General features: G+C 51.0%; 1 protein-coding gene across 1 annotated transcript in view; it reads left to right on the top strand.

Annotated features, from left to right (window-relative positions):
• Positions 1-1840, top strand: part of CDC34 (cell division cycle 34, ubiquitin conjugating enzyme) — a 47837-nt gene extending 45997 nt beyond the window's left edge. The window contains exon 5 of the mRNA XM_085638870.1: positions 671-1840. Within this exon, the coding sequence (XP_085494996.1) occupies positions 671-890 (220 nt within the window). The 3' untranslated portion in view covers positions 891-1840. The remainder of the gene's footprint in view (positions 1-670) is intronic.
• The last annotated feature ends 13977 nt before the right edge of the window (positions 1841-15817 follow it).

Here is a 15817-nt window from a genome sequence, read left to right as displayed (position 1 = left end):
TGCCTGTCGCTTTGTGTACCAGGCTTCAGGTGGCATAAGATTTATTGTGAACTTCTACTGAAATGTCCCATTTGTGAGATAAATCCACCCAGGCTGTGTATCTTGCACCAAAGAAAAAGATCAAAATTCACAAATAGGCTCTAGAAAATCTTTCGATTGCTTTTCAGATGCTTATCATGCATTCAGTACTTTGGAAATGCTGGGCTGGTATAAACACCAGGTCCATATCTGTGACTTTTTGTGGTCGTGACCTGATGTAGATTTTAAAAGTGCTGGCTTTTTGTTTAGTGCACATTGTAATTAAAAACAGAATAGTGATTTGAGCTCTTACCTGGCTGTGCCCTAGAGGGTTTGTGATGGTGGTCTTGTGTGGCATCTGAATCCACCCTGTGGTACTTGCACACACCGTGAACGACTGAGTCCCGATGCCGCTGTAGCAGCTGCTATTAAAGGGTATTCCCACCTTGCATTAAGTAGCCCATTGCAACAGCTAACGTTTTGGGTCCAGCGCCCAGATACTGTTTATGTGATTTTGACCAAATTGACATTTAACTGCGGTTTGCTATTACCAGGCGGTCTGCAATGTTGTGTGAACGAATCAGTACTTTTTCCTCTTGTATAACATTTACCTCTTCCTCTACCCTGCCCTTTAACTGCTGCTCATCTCCAGGAAACAAGTGCAAGCAACCAAGGCTGACGCTGATCGCGATGGAGTGAAGGTGCCCACCACACTAGCAGAGTATTGCGTGAAAACCAAGGCTCCCGCGCCAGACGAGGGCTCAGACCTCTTCTACGATGACTACTATGAGGAAGATGACATGGAGGAGGAGGACGAGGACGGCGATAGCTGCTTTGAGGACGAAGATGACTCTGGGAATGAGGAGTCCTGACACCAGCTGCATCACACTGGAGATCCTTAAGCTACTTACCACCTCCCTATACAGACACCAACCTTTTCTCCCCAAACTAGAACATGAACTTGGGTTTGGATGCATTTCCTTTCACCACAACTGGTGCTTTACCCCTGGGAGAATCTTCTGCTTAGAAAGGCTTTCTGTCAAAAACATCTTTAAAACACAGCCATGTCCTCAGACTTTGAGAAGTTGTTTCACGGCTCCAGCAGCCTCGTAGTGACCAGCCTGAATTCTTTGCATGGCGCTGAGGAATGGACACGAAAAAGCTGGCACTAAGGAGGATGTAGTTTTGAGGGTGCTGCGGGACGAGGATTTGGGTGTGCGGTCTCAGGGGCTTGTGGTGTACAGCAGGACTTTGCATATGTGTCTGTCTAGTTAACACCCACTGTGTTGGATGCCTTTGACGGCCCTAGTGTTGACTTTCTTGATGTAACCTTTGTTTCCTGTCAGCCATTGGACTCCTGCTCTTTCCCTGTATTGCTTCAGGGAGCTTTAGGGTGGCCACTGACAGCTGAGCAGATTGGGTGGCTAATGAGTACTTTTGCAGGGAGATGTGCTGGTGGAGGGTGTTTGCTTGTACTGTGATGTTCTTCACCCCCACCAATGTTTTGCTCTCCTTGGTTTCCTCGTTTTGACATGCAGATGCTCATGCTCAGAATTTGAGTCTTGAGATTGCTTTATAATTGATGGAGAAATGGGTTCGGTATCATCTGAGCAGGGGCTGTGCCATTTCTATAATGTGCAGCGTGGTAGCAGCGTGCCTGTTGGTGACCGGGCCAGGGAGGTGTTTGACCAAAAGTCTTCACCGTCTTGGTTCCTTGGTCGTGGGTGGAATTACTTTATTGTCTTTATATTTTATTGTGTATTGTATTGAATGTTTTTGTTCATTTTTTTTGAAATTATTTAATTAAAAAAATAAAACTGTTGTACTTTGTGGAAGTGAGTTGCTAAGATTCCGGAGTGGTAATGTCGAAAGAGGTTAACCAAAACATGTCCTAACCTTATGGAAGCTTGGTATGCGTGTTCACCTTTGACCTGGTTGGGGAACTGTAAGTGCTGTGCCACTTGTGTATATGTATTCTCAAGCACTTCTAGGAGCCTCGCTCATGGCGGGAATCACTTCCAACCCTGGTCATCCTTCAGGCACAGTCTGTCCAACCATGAAAGCACAGCTGACAGATTGCATAAGGTATTTAAAAAGTGTAATTAGACAGCCCTTGTGGAAGGTGCTCACTTTATGTATTTCAGTATTCCGGCTTCTGCTGTCTAGCAGCTGTGGCTTTATATTTGATTTCATTTTCTTTAAATATTAGCTAGTAATGTGTGTCGAGAAGAAAGGGTCTAGTAAGCCCCCATTGCATAGACGGACCCTCCACTAAGCCATACGTTTGTGCATAAACATGTACACCTTTTCGACTGGGTTCCCACCAGCTAAGAGAAGACCAGAGCTGAAGGTCCTTTCAGGGCCTTCAGGAGCAATTCTCTGTAGCCGCACACAGACTTCTCAAACACGCACCCAGAAGCAATCGGAGATAGAGGTGGTCCGATGGCCCACCAGTGGCTGCTGAGTGAAGCGCCCAGGGGACTGCATCCCAGACTAGGGAACACTTCCAGAACATTGGAAGCTCTTCAGTCTCAAATGGGTGCGTCTTACTGTAGGTTCGAGGCATGTGGGCTGCTGAATTCATATCTGTGCATAGATCGCCGCCTAGTGTTGGGTCCGGATGTTTGCACGTTGTTGTCCTGGAAGAGTCTTCGAAGTATCCTTGGATAGGTGACTCCTCCCCTGGACTACAGTGCGCATGGGCATCCTCTCCATCCTCAGATTGTTTTTTTCCGCCATTGGGTTCGGATGTGCTATCTTAGCTCAAGTTAGGAAAATATTTTTTCGAGGCCAAAAGGCCTTTAGTTCGCGTCGGTACTGTTTATCGATCGGGTTTCGATAGAATTTGTTAGTTTACTAACTTTCAGCACCGACTGCTTTCGCATTTACCTGTCCATCGACGACTTCGACGATGGAATCCAGGACGCCGTTCAAAAGGTGTCCGGTATGCAATGCGAAGTACCCACACATCGACGTCCATCCGGTGTGCAACAAATGCCTTTCGCCGGACCACGACGAATCAACATGCATGGCCTGTGCCCGGTTCCGCTCAAAGAAGACTCTGCGGAATCGACGAGCGGCGAGACTCGAGGCGCAGCACGCGGCACCGGCCCCGACAGACATCTTCGGCGAGGCCGAGGACGTCGAGGAATTGGAAGTCTTGCCCTCCAGTCCCGTTTCCGAACACGAACCCGGATCGGACGAGGAAGACGAGTCACTCTTCCACAGAGGTGAAGACGACACCGAGGTAGGAGACGACGAGGAGGCCTTCGGGGCCGAAGAAAGTAGCTCCAATGATGAACAAGGCCTACCTGTTCAAACCGTTCAAACACCAGTGCCACAGCCTATGGCTCCGGTCGAGGGATCGCCTTCGGGCCTTACCCGAGACCCATCCCGCAGTTCTTCGGCCCCGCCCTCGGGCCCGGCCTCGGACGTTCAGCGGCAGCCATTACTACATAAACAGGCTGGTTTCCCTATCACAAAACCGAAACCGAAAGCTGCTCAGGTTCCACCGAAACCGAAACTGAAAGTAGCGCTGGTCGGATCGAGGCCTTCGACGCCAGCGCACCGCGTCGGCACCGACCGCACCAAGAGGGACTTCGGTGCCGAACTTGAGGCGGGCGACGTTGGAGTCGACAAACGGAAAAAAGCCATCGGCACCGACAAACCTGCTCGGCTACCGGCACCGACGACACCAAGGGCCGTACCGCCTGCTGTGTCTCACATCGCTCCCTCGACGACACCTAAGCCTCAGGTATCGAAGACTTCGACGGTGATCTCTTCACCCCGACTCGATGACCCTCCGGCACCGAAAAAATCTACGGCCGCCTCTACGAGCCTGGCCGGTGCCAAAGCCTCGAAGGCGCCCCAAGTACGACCTGGTGTGACGCAAGGCAGCAAAACCACACCTGTCCTCCAGGACACGTCGGGCTCCGGTTCGGTCGGAGCTCCCGCAGCCTCTTCGGTGCCGACCAACATTACCTTCGGCTTGCCTCCGTCAACAATCCCAAAAATGTTCCAACTCAGGACACGGGTCACCCAACCTACGGTCACACCTGCTGAGACGTCTCCAGCACGTATCATCGACGCCGGCACTGGCAGAATGATTCTCCAGGACCGAAGGATAACTTCGGAGCCGCCATTGGACCCTTTCAGGATCCCACTAAAAAGGAAGTTGCCTGCAGAATCGGAACCTCTCCTTTATGAACCCTTCCATTCATCCTACCAGGATCCACACCGGTTCTCCCCCACACGCTCCGATACAGACGTATTGGAGGACTACATGGCTGACCAAGTCCCCTACCATGTAGACACGGACCCTGATGACCAGCAGGACCCTGATCAAACTTGGGGCGACCCTGCAGACCCCAGTGCACCTCTCGATGCACAGGATCCACAACTCTATGGGGCAAAGACATCTCCTACGGAGGATACTGCAGCGTTCAATGCTCTTATCGAACGTGCTGCCAATAACCATGGGGTGCAGCTTCACTCTGATACCATCGAAGATGACTTTCTAATGGACACCTTTGCATCCTCAGAAAGACATGTAAAGACTCTGCCAATGTTGAAGGGGGTCCTCAAACCAGCCAAGGACATTTTCAAAGAACCCACCAGGGCACGAGTGATAAACCCCAGGATTGATAAAAAATACAGATCAGCACCTGGGGATCCTACTTACATCAGAGGACAATTACCACTCGACTCCATCGTCGTAGCGAATGCACGCAAGAGGGCACACTCGCAAACAACAGGTGACGCTCCTCCCCCGGACAAAGAGTCCAAGGTGTTAGAAACCTCTGGCAAGCGAGTTGCCGCCCAAGCTGCCAACATATGGCGCATAGCCAACACTCAAGCGCTCCTTGCTCGCTATGATAGAGCGCACTATGACACACTTGAGCAAATATTCCAACATCTCCCTGACCAGTTCAAGGAAGGCGCAGAAATGCTCATCAGAGAAGGACAGCTACTAACGAACGCTTCCATCAAATGCGCACTAGATGTTGCAGACACGGCTGCCAGAGCCATAAACACAAGCGTCATGTTGCGACGACATGCCTGGCTACGGATCTCAGGATTCAAGCCTGAGGTACAAAACAATATACTGAACCAGCCCGTCAACCCCGACTATTTATTCGGGCCAGAGGTTGACACCACCCTCGAAAAGATAAAAAAGGATACGGACACTGCAAAGTCCATGGGCGCACTACAAACTCAGTCCTTTCGGAGCGGCTCCTTTCGTCGCCCCGGAAACAAGGGAGCAGGTAGAGGACAGGGGTCACAACAAACATATAACAAAGGCAATACACAGACCACCTATGATAAAAACACCCGAGGTGGATATCGTGGCTCCAGCACAAAGGGCAGAGGACGCGGCTACGGCAACACCAGGTCCTCCCCCAAGAACAAGCAGTGACGCCCTCTCCCTTCCTCCCGACCACATAACACCTGTCGGGGGAAGGCTACAAAGGTTCCTGTCCACGTGGAATTCCATCACCACGGACAGGTGGGTCAAAGATATTATAAAATACGGTTACTGTCTGGAGTTAACCTCCACTCCACCCACAATACCACCAAGAAGCCGTCCTATGTCCTCAGAGCACTTAACGCTCTTACAGCAAGAAGTGCAAAGTATGCTTCTAAAAGGCGCTATAGAGGTCGTACCCATCCACGAGCAGGGTGCGGGAGTGTACTCCCTCTACTTCTTAATTCCAAAAAAGGACGGGTCGCTCAGACCTATATTGGACCTGAGACCCCTGAACCAGTACATTCTTTCAGAGCACTTTCATATGCTCACTCTACAGCAAGTCCTTCCGCTTCTCAAGCAGGGAGACTTCCTAGCCACACTGGACCTCAAGGATGCGTACTTTCACATACCCATCCACCCCTCACACAAAAAATACCTCAGGTTCACTGTTCAGGGGCAGCACTATCAGTTCAAAGTCCTTCCCTTCGGCGTGACAACAGCGCCCAGGGTTTTCACGAAGTGCCTCGCTACGGTGGCAGCACATCTACGGAGGCAGCATATACACGTCTACCCCTACCTAGACGACTGGCTCGTTCAAGCGAAGTCAGCCCAGCAATGTGCAAGCCACATGTCCCGCACCATTCACCTTCTTCACAGTCTGGGATTCTCACTGAATTATCCAAAGTCCCATCTCCAGCCCGCACACGTACAACAGTACCTAGGTGCGACTATAGACACTCTGGCGGCCACAGCTCAGCCAAATTTAGTGAGGATCGACAGCATACAACTGCTGATCTCCAAATTCAAACCCAATCACTCACTTCCAGCGCGAGTGTTCATGCAGTTGATAGGCATGATGGCCTCCTGCATCTTCATAGTCCCGCACGCGAGATTACATATGCGCCCACTTCAGGAGTGCCTAGCACGTCAGTGGAATCAGGCTCAAGGACAGTTAAAGGACCTAGTGTTGGTGAGCGGTCGGGCATACAACTCTCTGCATTGGTGGAATCCACAAAACCTTTGCAAGGGCCGACCGTTCCAAGAGCCTGTCCCACAAATAGTACTGACAGCGGACGCGTCTCTCCAGGGATGGGGAGCTCATGTACTCCACTACACAGTGCAAGGACTATGGACAACACAACAAAAGAAGTTGCACATCAACCTTCTGGAATTGATGGCAATCTTCCTAGCCATGAAGGCGTTCAAAGTACATCTATGCAACAAGGTCGTGTTGATCCGGACGGACAACATGACCGCAATGTACTACATACAGAAACAGGGAGGCACACACTCTCCACAGTTGTCTCATCTGGCTCAGAGCATGTGGAAGTGGGCCATTCAAAGGAACATGTTCCTCATGGCGGAACACCTCCCTGGCAAGGACAACCAGATGGCGGATCTGCTCAGCAGACACAGCCACCAAATGCACGAGTGGGAGTTACACCCATCAGTACTCCAACCGTACTTTCAGCAGTGGGGTCATCCGGAGATAGACCTATTCGCGACAAGCGAAAACGCAAAATGCCCAAGCTTCGCCGCCAGATTCCCACATCCGCAGTCGCAGGGCAATGCGATATGGATGAACTGGTCCGGCAGATTTGCGTACGCTTTTCCCCCAGCGCCATTGATACCGCTAGTGGCCCGCAAACTCCGACAACACTCCCTGACACTCGTCCTAGTTGCTCCCACGTGGGCACGCCAGCCGTGGTACACCACCTTCCTCGAACTTTCCGTGGTGCCGCATCAAAGGCTGCGGATCAAACCCGCGCATTTGACGCAGAACCATGGAGAGGTTCAGCACCCAGATCCGCAACAGCTGAATCTGGCGATCTGGCTCCTGAAGTCCTAGAGTTTGGCTATCTCAAACTGCCACCTGACTGTATGGACATCATCAAGGAGGCCAGGAGACCCACTACCAGAGCTTGCTATGCAGCCAAATGGAAAAGGTTCGTCATTTATTGCGGAAATAATGACATCAACCCGCTGGACGCATCCATCCAAAACATCATCTGTTATCTCTTACACCTATATCGATGCAATCTGGCGTACACCTCTATACGTGTCCATTTGACCGCAATATCAGCCTATCTGCAAACCAGGCAGCACCTCTCTCTATTCAGAGTGCCTGCCATCAAAGCATTCTTGGAGGGGCTCAAACGAGTCATTCCACCTAGTCACCCACCGGCTCCAATGTGGAACCTCAACTTGGTCCTCACACGCCTGATGGGTCCACCCTTTGAACCTCTACACTCATGCGAGATTCAATTCCTTACCTGGAAAGTGGCCTTCCTAGTAGCGATCACTTCCCTCAGAAGAGTTAGTGAACTCCAGGCACTAACCGTTCAAGAGCCATTTATTCAGGTTCACGCTAACAGGGTCGTACTACGTACCAACCCCAAGTTCATGCCCAAGGTAATATCACAGTTCCAAATGAACCAGACTATTGAACTGCCCGTTTTCTTCCAAAACCCACAAACTGTTGCAGAAAGGGCACTACATACACTAGATGTACGGAGGGCCCTCATGTACTACATCGACAGGACTAAACCATTCAGGAAGACAAAACAACTGTTCGTTGCCTTTGCCCCACACCACAAAGGTAACGCCATCTCCAAAGCAGGGATAGCCAGATGGATAGTTAAGTGTATTCAAATCTGTTATCAAAAGGCAAAACGCACATTAACTATTCCACCACGAGCCCACTCAACACGTAAGTTGGGGGCTTCCATGGCCTTCCTAGGAAATATTCCCCTGCATGATATATGCAGAGCAGCCACATGGTCCACTACACACACATTTACAAAACACTATTGCGTAGATGTGCAGTCAAAACAGCAGGCAGCTGTAGGACAGGCTGTTCTCAAAACACTTTTTCAGACCGCTGCAGCTGGCACGGGTAGCCGCCGCTAATAGAGGGCACTGCTATGTATTCTATGCACAGATATGAATTCAGCAGCCCACATGCCTCGAACTGAATATGCTACTTACCAGTATGCATCTGTTCTTGGCATGTAGGGCTGCTGACATTCATATCGCCCTCCCTCCTCCCCGGCGCCTGTCGCAGCTGCAGCTCTCAGAATTACTGCAAGCATGGTCATCACTTTCTGTATCTACTCCATCACTGCCACAATGGCGAAAAACAATCTGAGGATGGAGAGGATGCCCATGCGCACTGTAGTCCAGGGGAGGAGTCACCTATCCAAGGATACTTCGAAGACTCTTCCAGGACAACAACGTGCAAACATCCGGACCCAACACTAGGCGGCGATCTATGCACAGATATGAATGTCAGCAGCCCTACATGCCAAGAACAGATGCATACTGGTAAGTAGCATATTCAGTTCGAGGCATGTGGGCTGCTGAATTCATATCTGTGCATAGATCGCCGCCTAGTGTTGGGTCCGGATGTTTGCACGTTGTTGTCCTGGAAGAGTCTTCGAAGTATCCTTGGATAGGTGACTCCTCCCCTGGACTACAGTGCGCATGGGCATCCTCTCCATCCTCAGATTGTTTTTTTCCGCCATTGGGTTCGGATGTGCTATCTTAGCTCAAGTTAGGAAAATATTTTTTCGAGGCCAAAAGGCCTTTAGTTCGCGTCGGTACTGTTTATCGATCGGGTTTCGATAGAATTTGTTAGTTTACTAACTTTCAGCACCGACTGCTTTCGCATTTACCTGTCCATCGACGACTTCGACGATGGAATCCAGGACGCCGTTCAAAAGGTGTCCGGTATGCAATGCGAAGTACCCACACATCGACGTCCATCCGGTGTGCAACAAATGCCTTTCGCCGGACCACGACGAATCAACATGCATGGCCTGTGCCCGGTTCCGCTCAAAGAAGACTCTGCGGAATCGACGAGCGGCGAGACTCGAGGCGCAGCACGCGGCACCGGCCCCGACAGACATCTTCGGCGAGGCCGAGGACGTCGAGGAATTGGAAGTCTTGCCCTCCAGTCCCGTTTCCGAACACGAACCCGGATCGGACGAGGAAGACGAGTCACTCTTCCACAGAGGTGAAGACGACACCGAGGTAGGAGACGACGAGGAGGCCTTCGGGGCCGAAGAAAGTAGCTCCAATGATGAACAAGGCCTACCTGTTCAAACCGTTCAAACACCAGTGCCACAGCCTATGGCTCCGGTCGAGGGATCGCCTTCGGGCCTTACCCGAGACCCATCCCGCAGTTCTTCGGCCCCGCCCTCGGGCCCGGCCTCGGACGTTCAGCGGCAGCCATTACTACATAAACAGGCTGGTTTCCCTATCACAAAACCGAAACCGAAAGCTGCTCAGGTTCCACCGAAACCGAAACTGAAAGTAGCGCTGGTCGGATCGAGGCCTTCGACGCCAGCGCACCGCGTCGGCACCGACCGCACCAAGAGGGACTTCGGTGCCGAACTTGAGGCGGGCGACGTTGGAGTCGACAAACGGAAAAAAGCCATCGGCACCGACAAACCTGCTCGGCTACCGGCACCGACGACACCAAGGGCCGTACCGCCTGCTGTGTCTCACATCGCTCCCTCGACGACACCTAAGCCTCAGGTATCGAAGACTTCGACGGTGATCTCTTCACCCCGACTCGATGACCCTCCGGCACCGAAAAAATCTACAGCCGCCTCTACGAGCCTGGCCGGTGCCAAAGCCTCGAAGGCGCCCCAAGTACGACCTGGTGTGACGCAAGGCAGCAAAACCACACCTGTCCTCCAGGACACGTCGGGCTCCGGTTCGGTCGGAGCTCCCGCAGCCTCTTCGGTGCCGACCAACATTACCTTCGGCTTGCCTCCGTCAACAATCCCAAAAATGTTCCAACTCAGGACACGGGTCACCCAACCTACGGTCACACCTGCTGAGACGTCTCCAGCACGTATCATCGACGCCGGCACTGGCAGAATGATTCTCCAGGACCGAAGGATAACTTCGGAGCCGCCATTGGACCCTTTCAGGATCCCACTAAAAAGGAAGTTGCCTGCAGAATCGGAACCTCTCCTTTATGAACCCTTCCATTCATCCTACCAGGATCCACACCGGTTCTCCCCCACACGCTCCGATACAGACGCATTGGAGGACTACATGGCTGACCAAGTCCCCTACCATGTAGACACGGACCCTGATGACCAGCAGGACCCTGATCAAACTTGGGGCGACCCTGCAGACCCCAGTGCACCTCTCGATGCACAGGATCCACAACTCTATGGGGCAAAGACATCTCCTACGGAGGATACTGCAGCGTTCAATGCTCTTATCGAACGTGCTGCCAATAACCATGGGGTGCAGCTTCACTCTGATACCATCGAAGATGACTTTCTAATGGACACCTTTGCATCCTCAGAAAGACATGTAAAGACTCTGCCAATGTTGAAGGGGGTCCTCAAACCAGCCAAGGACATTTTCAAAGAACCCACCAGGGCACGAGTGATAAACCCCAGGATTGATAAAAAATACAGATCAGCACCTGGGGATCCTACTTACATCAGAGGACAATTACCACTCGACTCCATCGTCGTAGCGAATGCACGCAAGAGGGCACACTCGCAAACAACAGGTGACGCTCCTCCCCCGGACAAAGAGTCCAAGGTGTTAGAAACCTCTGGCAAGCGAGTTGCCGCCCAAGCTGCCAACATATGGCGCATAGCCAACACTCAAGCGCTCCTTGCTCGCTATGATAGAGCGCACTATGACACACTTGAGCAAATATTCCAACATCTCCCTGACCAGTTCAAGGAAGGCGCAGAAATGCTCATCAGAGAAGGACAGCTACTAACGAACGCTTCCATCAAATGCGCACTAGATGTTGCAGACACGGCTGCCAGAGCCATAAACACAAGCGTCATGTTGCGACGACATGCCTGGCTACGGATCTCAGGATTCAAGCCTGAGGTACAAAACAATATACTGAACCAGCCCGTCAACCCCGACTATTTATTCGGGCCAGAGGTTGACACCACCCTCGAAAAGATAAAAAAGGATACGGACACTGCAAAGTCCATGGGCGCACTACAAACTCAGTCCTTTCGGAGCGGCTCCTTTCGTCGCCCCGGAAACAAGGGAGCAGGTAGAGGACAGGGGTCACAACAAACATATAACAAAGGCAATACACAGACCACCTATGATAAAAACACCCGAGGTGGATATCGTGGCTCCAGCACAAAGGGCAGAGGACGCGGCTACGGCAACACCAGGTCCTCCCCCAAGAACAAGCAGTGACGCCCTCTCCCTTCCTCCCGACCACATAACACCTGTCGGGGGAAGGCTACAAAGGTTCCTGTCCACGTGGAATTCCATCACCACGGACAGGTGGGTCAAAGATATTATAAAATACGGTTACTGTCTGGAGTTAACCTCCACTCCACCCACAATACCACCAAGAAGCCGTCCTATGTCCTCAGAGCACTTAACGCTCTTACAGCAAGAAGTGCAAAGTATGCTTCTAAAAGGCGCTATAGAGGTCGTACCCATCCACGAGCAGGGTGCGGGAGTGTACTCCCTCTACTTCTTAATTCCAAAAAAGGACGGGTCGCTCAGACCTATATTGGACCTGAGACCCCTGAACCAGTACATTCTTTCAGAGCACTTTCATATGCTCACTCTACAGCAAGTCCTTCCGCTTCTCAAGCAGGGAGACTTCCTAGCCACACTGGACCTCAAGGATGCGTACTTTCACATACCCATCCACCCCTCACACAAAAAATACCTCAGGTTCACTGTTCAGGGGCAGCACTATCAGTTCAAAGTCCTTCCCTTCGGCGTGACAACAGCGCCCAGGGTTTTCACGAAGTGCCTCGCTACGGTGGCAGCACATCTACGGAGGCAGCATATACACGTCTACCCCTACCTAGACGACTGGCTCGTTCAAGCGAAGTCAGCCCAGCAATGTGCAAGCCACATGTCCCGCACCATTCACCTTCTTCACAGTCTGGGATTCTCACTGAATTATCCAAAGTCCCATCTCCAGCCCGCACACGTACAACAGTACCTAGGTGCGACTATAGACACTCTGGCGGCCACAGCTCAGCCAAATTTAGTGAGGATCGACAGCATACAACTGCTGATCTCCAAATTCAAACCCAATCACTCACTTCCAGCGCGAGTGTTCATGCAGTTGATAGGCATGATGGCCTCCTGCATCTTCATAGTCCCGCACGCGAGATTACATATGCGCCCACTTCAGGAGTGCCTAGCACGTCAGTGGAATCAGGCTCAAGGACAGTTAAAGGACCTAGTGTTGGTGAGCGGTCGGGCATACAACTCTCTGCATTGGTGGAATCCACAAAACCTTTGCAAGGGCCGACCGTTCCAAGAGCCTGTCCCACAAATAGTACTGACAGCGGACGCGTCTCTCCAGGGATGGGGAGCTCATGTACTCCACTACACAGTGCAAGGACTATGGACAACACAACAAAAGAAGTTGCACATCAACCTTCTGGAATTGATGGCAATCTTCCTAGCCATGAAGGCGTTCAAAGTACATCTATGCAACAAGGTCGTGTTGATCCGGACGGACAACATGACCGCAATGTACTACATACAGAAACAGGGAGGCACACACTCTCCACAGTTGTCTCATCTGGCTCAGAGCATGTGGAAGTGGGCCATTCAAAGGAACATGTTCCTCATGGCGGAACACCTCCCTGGCAAGGACAACCAGATGGCGGATCTGCTCAGCAGACACAGCCACCAAATGCACGAGTGGGAGTTACACCCATCAGTACTCCAACCGTACTTTCAGCAGTGGGGTCATCCGGAGATAGACCTATTCGCGACAAGCGAAAACGCAAAATGCCCAAGCTTCGCCGCCAGATTCCCACATCCGCAGTCGCAGGGCAATGCGATATGGATGAACTGGTCCGGCAGATTTGCGTACGCTTTTCCCCCAGCGCCATTGATACCGCTAGTGGCCCGCAAACTCCGACAACACTCCCTGACACTCGTCCTAGTTGCTCCCACGTGGGCACGCCAGCCGTGGTACACCACCTTCCTCGAACTTTCCGTGGTGCCGCATCAAAGGCTGCGGATCAAACCCGCGCATTTGACGCAGAACCATGGAGAGGTTCAGCACCCAGATCCGCAACAGCTGAATCTGGCGATCTGGCTCCTGAAGTCCTAGAGTTTGGCTATCTCAAACTGCCACCTGACTGTATGGACATCATCAAGGAGGCCAGGAGACCCACTACCAGAGCTTGCTATGCAGCCAAATGGAAAAGGTTCGTCATTTATTGCGGAAATAATGACATCAACCCGCTGGACGCATCCATCCAAAACATCATCTGTTATCTCTTACACCTATATCGATGCAATCTGGCGTACACCTCTATACGTGTCCATTTGACCGCAATATCAGCCTATCTGCAAACCAGGCAGCACCTCTCTCTATTCAGAGTGCCTGCCATCAAAGCATTCTTGGAGGGGCTCAAACGAGTCATTCCACCTAGTCACCCACCGGCTCCAATGTGGAACCTCAACTTGGTCCTCACACGCCTGATGGGTCCACCCTTTGAACCTCTACACTCATGCGAGATTCAATTCCTTACCTGGAAAGTGGCCTTCCTAGTAGCGATCACTTCCCTCAGAAGAGTTAGTGAACTCCAGGCACTAACCGTTCAAGAGCCATTTATTCAGGTTCACGCTAACAGGGTCGTACTACGTACCAACCCCAAGTTCATGCCCAAGGTAATATCACAGTTCCACATGAACCAGACTATTGAACTGCCCGTTTTCTTCCAAAACCCACAAACTGTTGCAGAAAGGGCACTACATACACTAGATGTACGGAGGGCCCTCATGTACTACATCGACAGGACTAAACCATTCAGGAAGACAAAACAACTGTTCGTTGCCTTTGCCCCACACCACAAAGGTAACGCCATCTCCAAAGCAGGGATAGCCAGATGGATAGTTAAGTGTATTCAAATCTGTTATCAAAAGGCAAAACGCACATTAACTATTCCACCACGAGCCCACTCAACACGTAAGTTGGGGGCTTCCATGGCCTTCCTAGGAAATATTCCCCTGCATGATATATGCAGAGCAGCCACATGGTCCACTACACACACATTTACAAAACACTATTGCGTAGATGTGCAGTCAAAACAGCAGGCAGCTGTAGGACAGGCTGTTCTCAAAACACTTTTTCAGACCGCTGCAGCTGGCACGGGTAGCCGCCGCTAATAGAGGGCACTGCTATGTATTCTATGCACAGATATGAATTCAGCAGCCCACATGCCTCGAACTGAATATGCTACTTACCAGTATGCATCTGTTCTTGGCATGTAGGGCTGCTGACATTCATATCGCCCTCCCTCCTCCCCGGCGCCTGTCGCAGCTGCAGCTCTCAGAATTACTGCAAGCATGGTCATCACTTTCTGTATCTACTCCATCACTGCCACAATGGCGAAAAACAATCTGAGGATGGAGAGGATGCCCATGCGCACTGTAGTCCAGGGGAGGAGTCACCTATCCAAGGATACTTCGAAGACTCTTCCAGGACAACAACGTGCAAACATCCGGACCCAACACTAGGCGGCGATCTATGCACAGATATGAATGTCAGCAGCCCTACATGCCAAGAACAGATGCATACTGGTAAGTAGCATATTCATTCTGCAGCGTGAATCTTTCCTGGATTTACATGCAGTGCATTATTCCACCACCGGTGGTAAATGAGGAAAGACCAGTGCGCTCCACTGGAACAATTGAAGTCGCAGCAATGGAAAGCGTCAAAGGACTGTAGTCTGCTTTACTTCCTGGGTCTAGGAACGACGGCCAATTAAGACCCATCCTTAAGCGCACACAACAGTTGGGTTAAGAGACAGATTCTAGAGGTCGATGTAGGATGTCTTCACAACGCTGGTATTAAATGGCCTCATGAGCACAGCTGACCTTGGAGCATGCTTGGTCACATACATATGGCACAAGCAGTGCCGGGGATTAACAGTATATGCCACAGATAAACCGATCACACAAGCATCTCTGAAGTGTATTGCTGGAACACCGCTGGTGTCGAAAGACCGTTAAAACATGGGTGTGAAAACTTAAAGACCGTTTTAAATTCCTTTCCTGTAAGTTGTCTTCAGCAGTCGGAGGCAGACTAATCTTCAATTTAACAACTTTGTTACTTTTAAATTACTTTTTCCTCAAAGGTTTCTACTGGCGGACCCTGTTATCTTGGTCAGTTCCGCATTAGGTATGCAAGTATCGCTGTTCATACCTCCCGTTACGCTTGAGTTTTTATGTGGTCTGATGTTATTACTTTTTGTTTGTAAAACTTTTTATTTGGTGTTGTAAACAATGAGAATACAGATTGTCCCCAGTACATCTTTGTTATTCTGCATTAACAAT

Source organism: Triturus cristatus, chromosome 12 (assembly GCF_964204655.1).
Source record: "Triturus cristatus chromosome 12, aTriCri1.1, whole genome shotgun sequence".
Lineage (NCBI taxonomy): Eukaryota > Metazoa > Chordata > Amphibia > Caudata > Salamandridae > Triturus > Triturus cristatus.
This window is presented reverse-complemented; position numbering and strand designations above follow the sequence as displayed.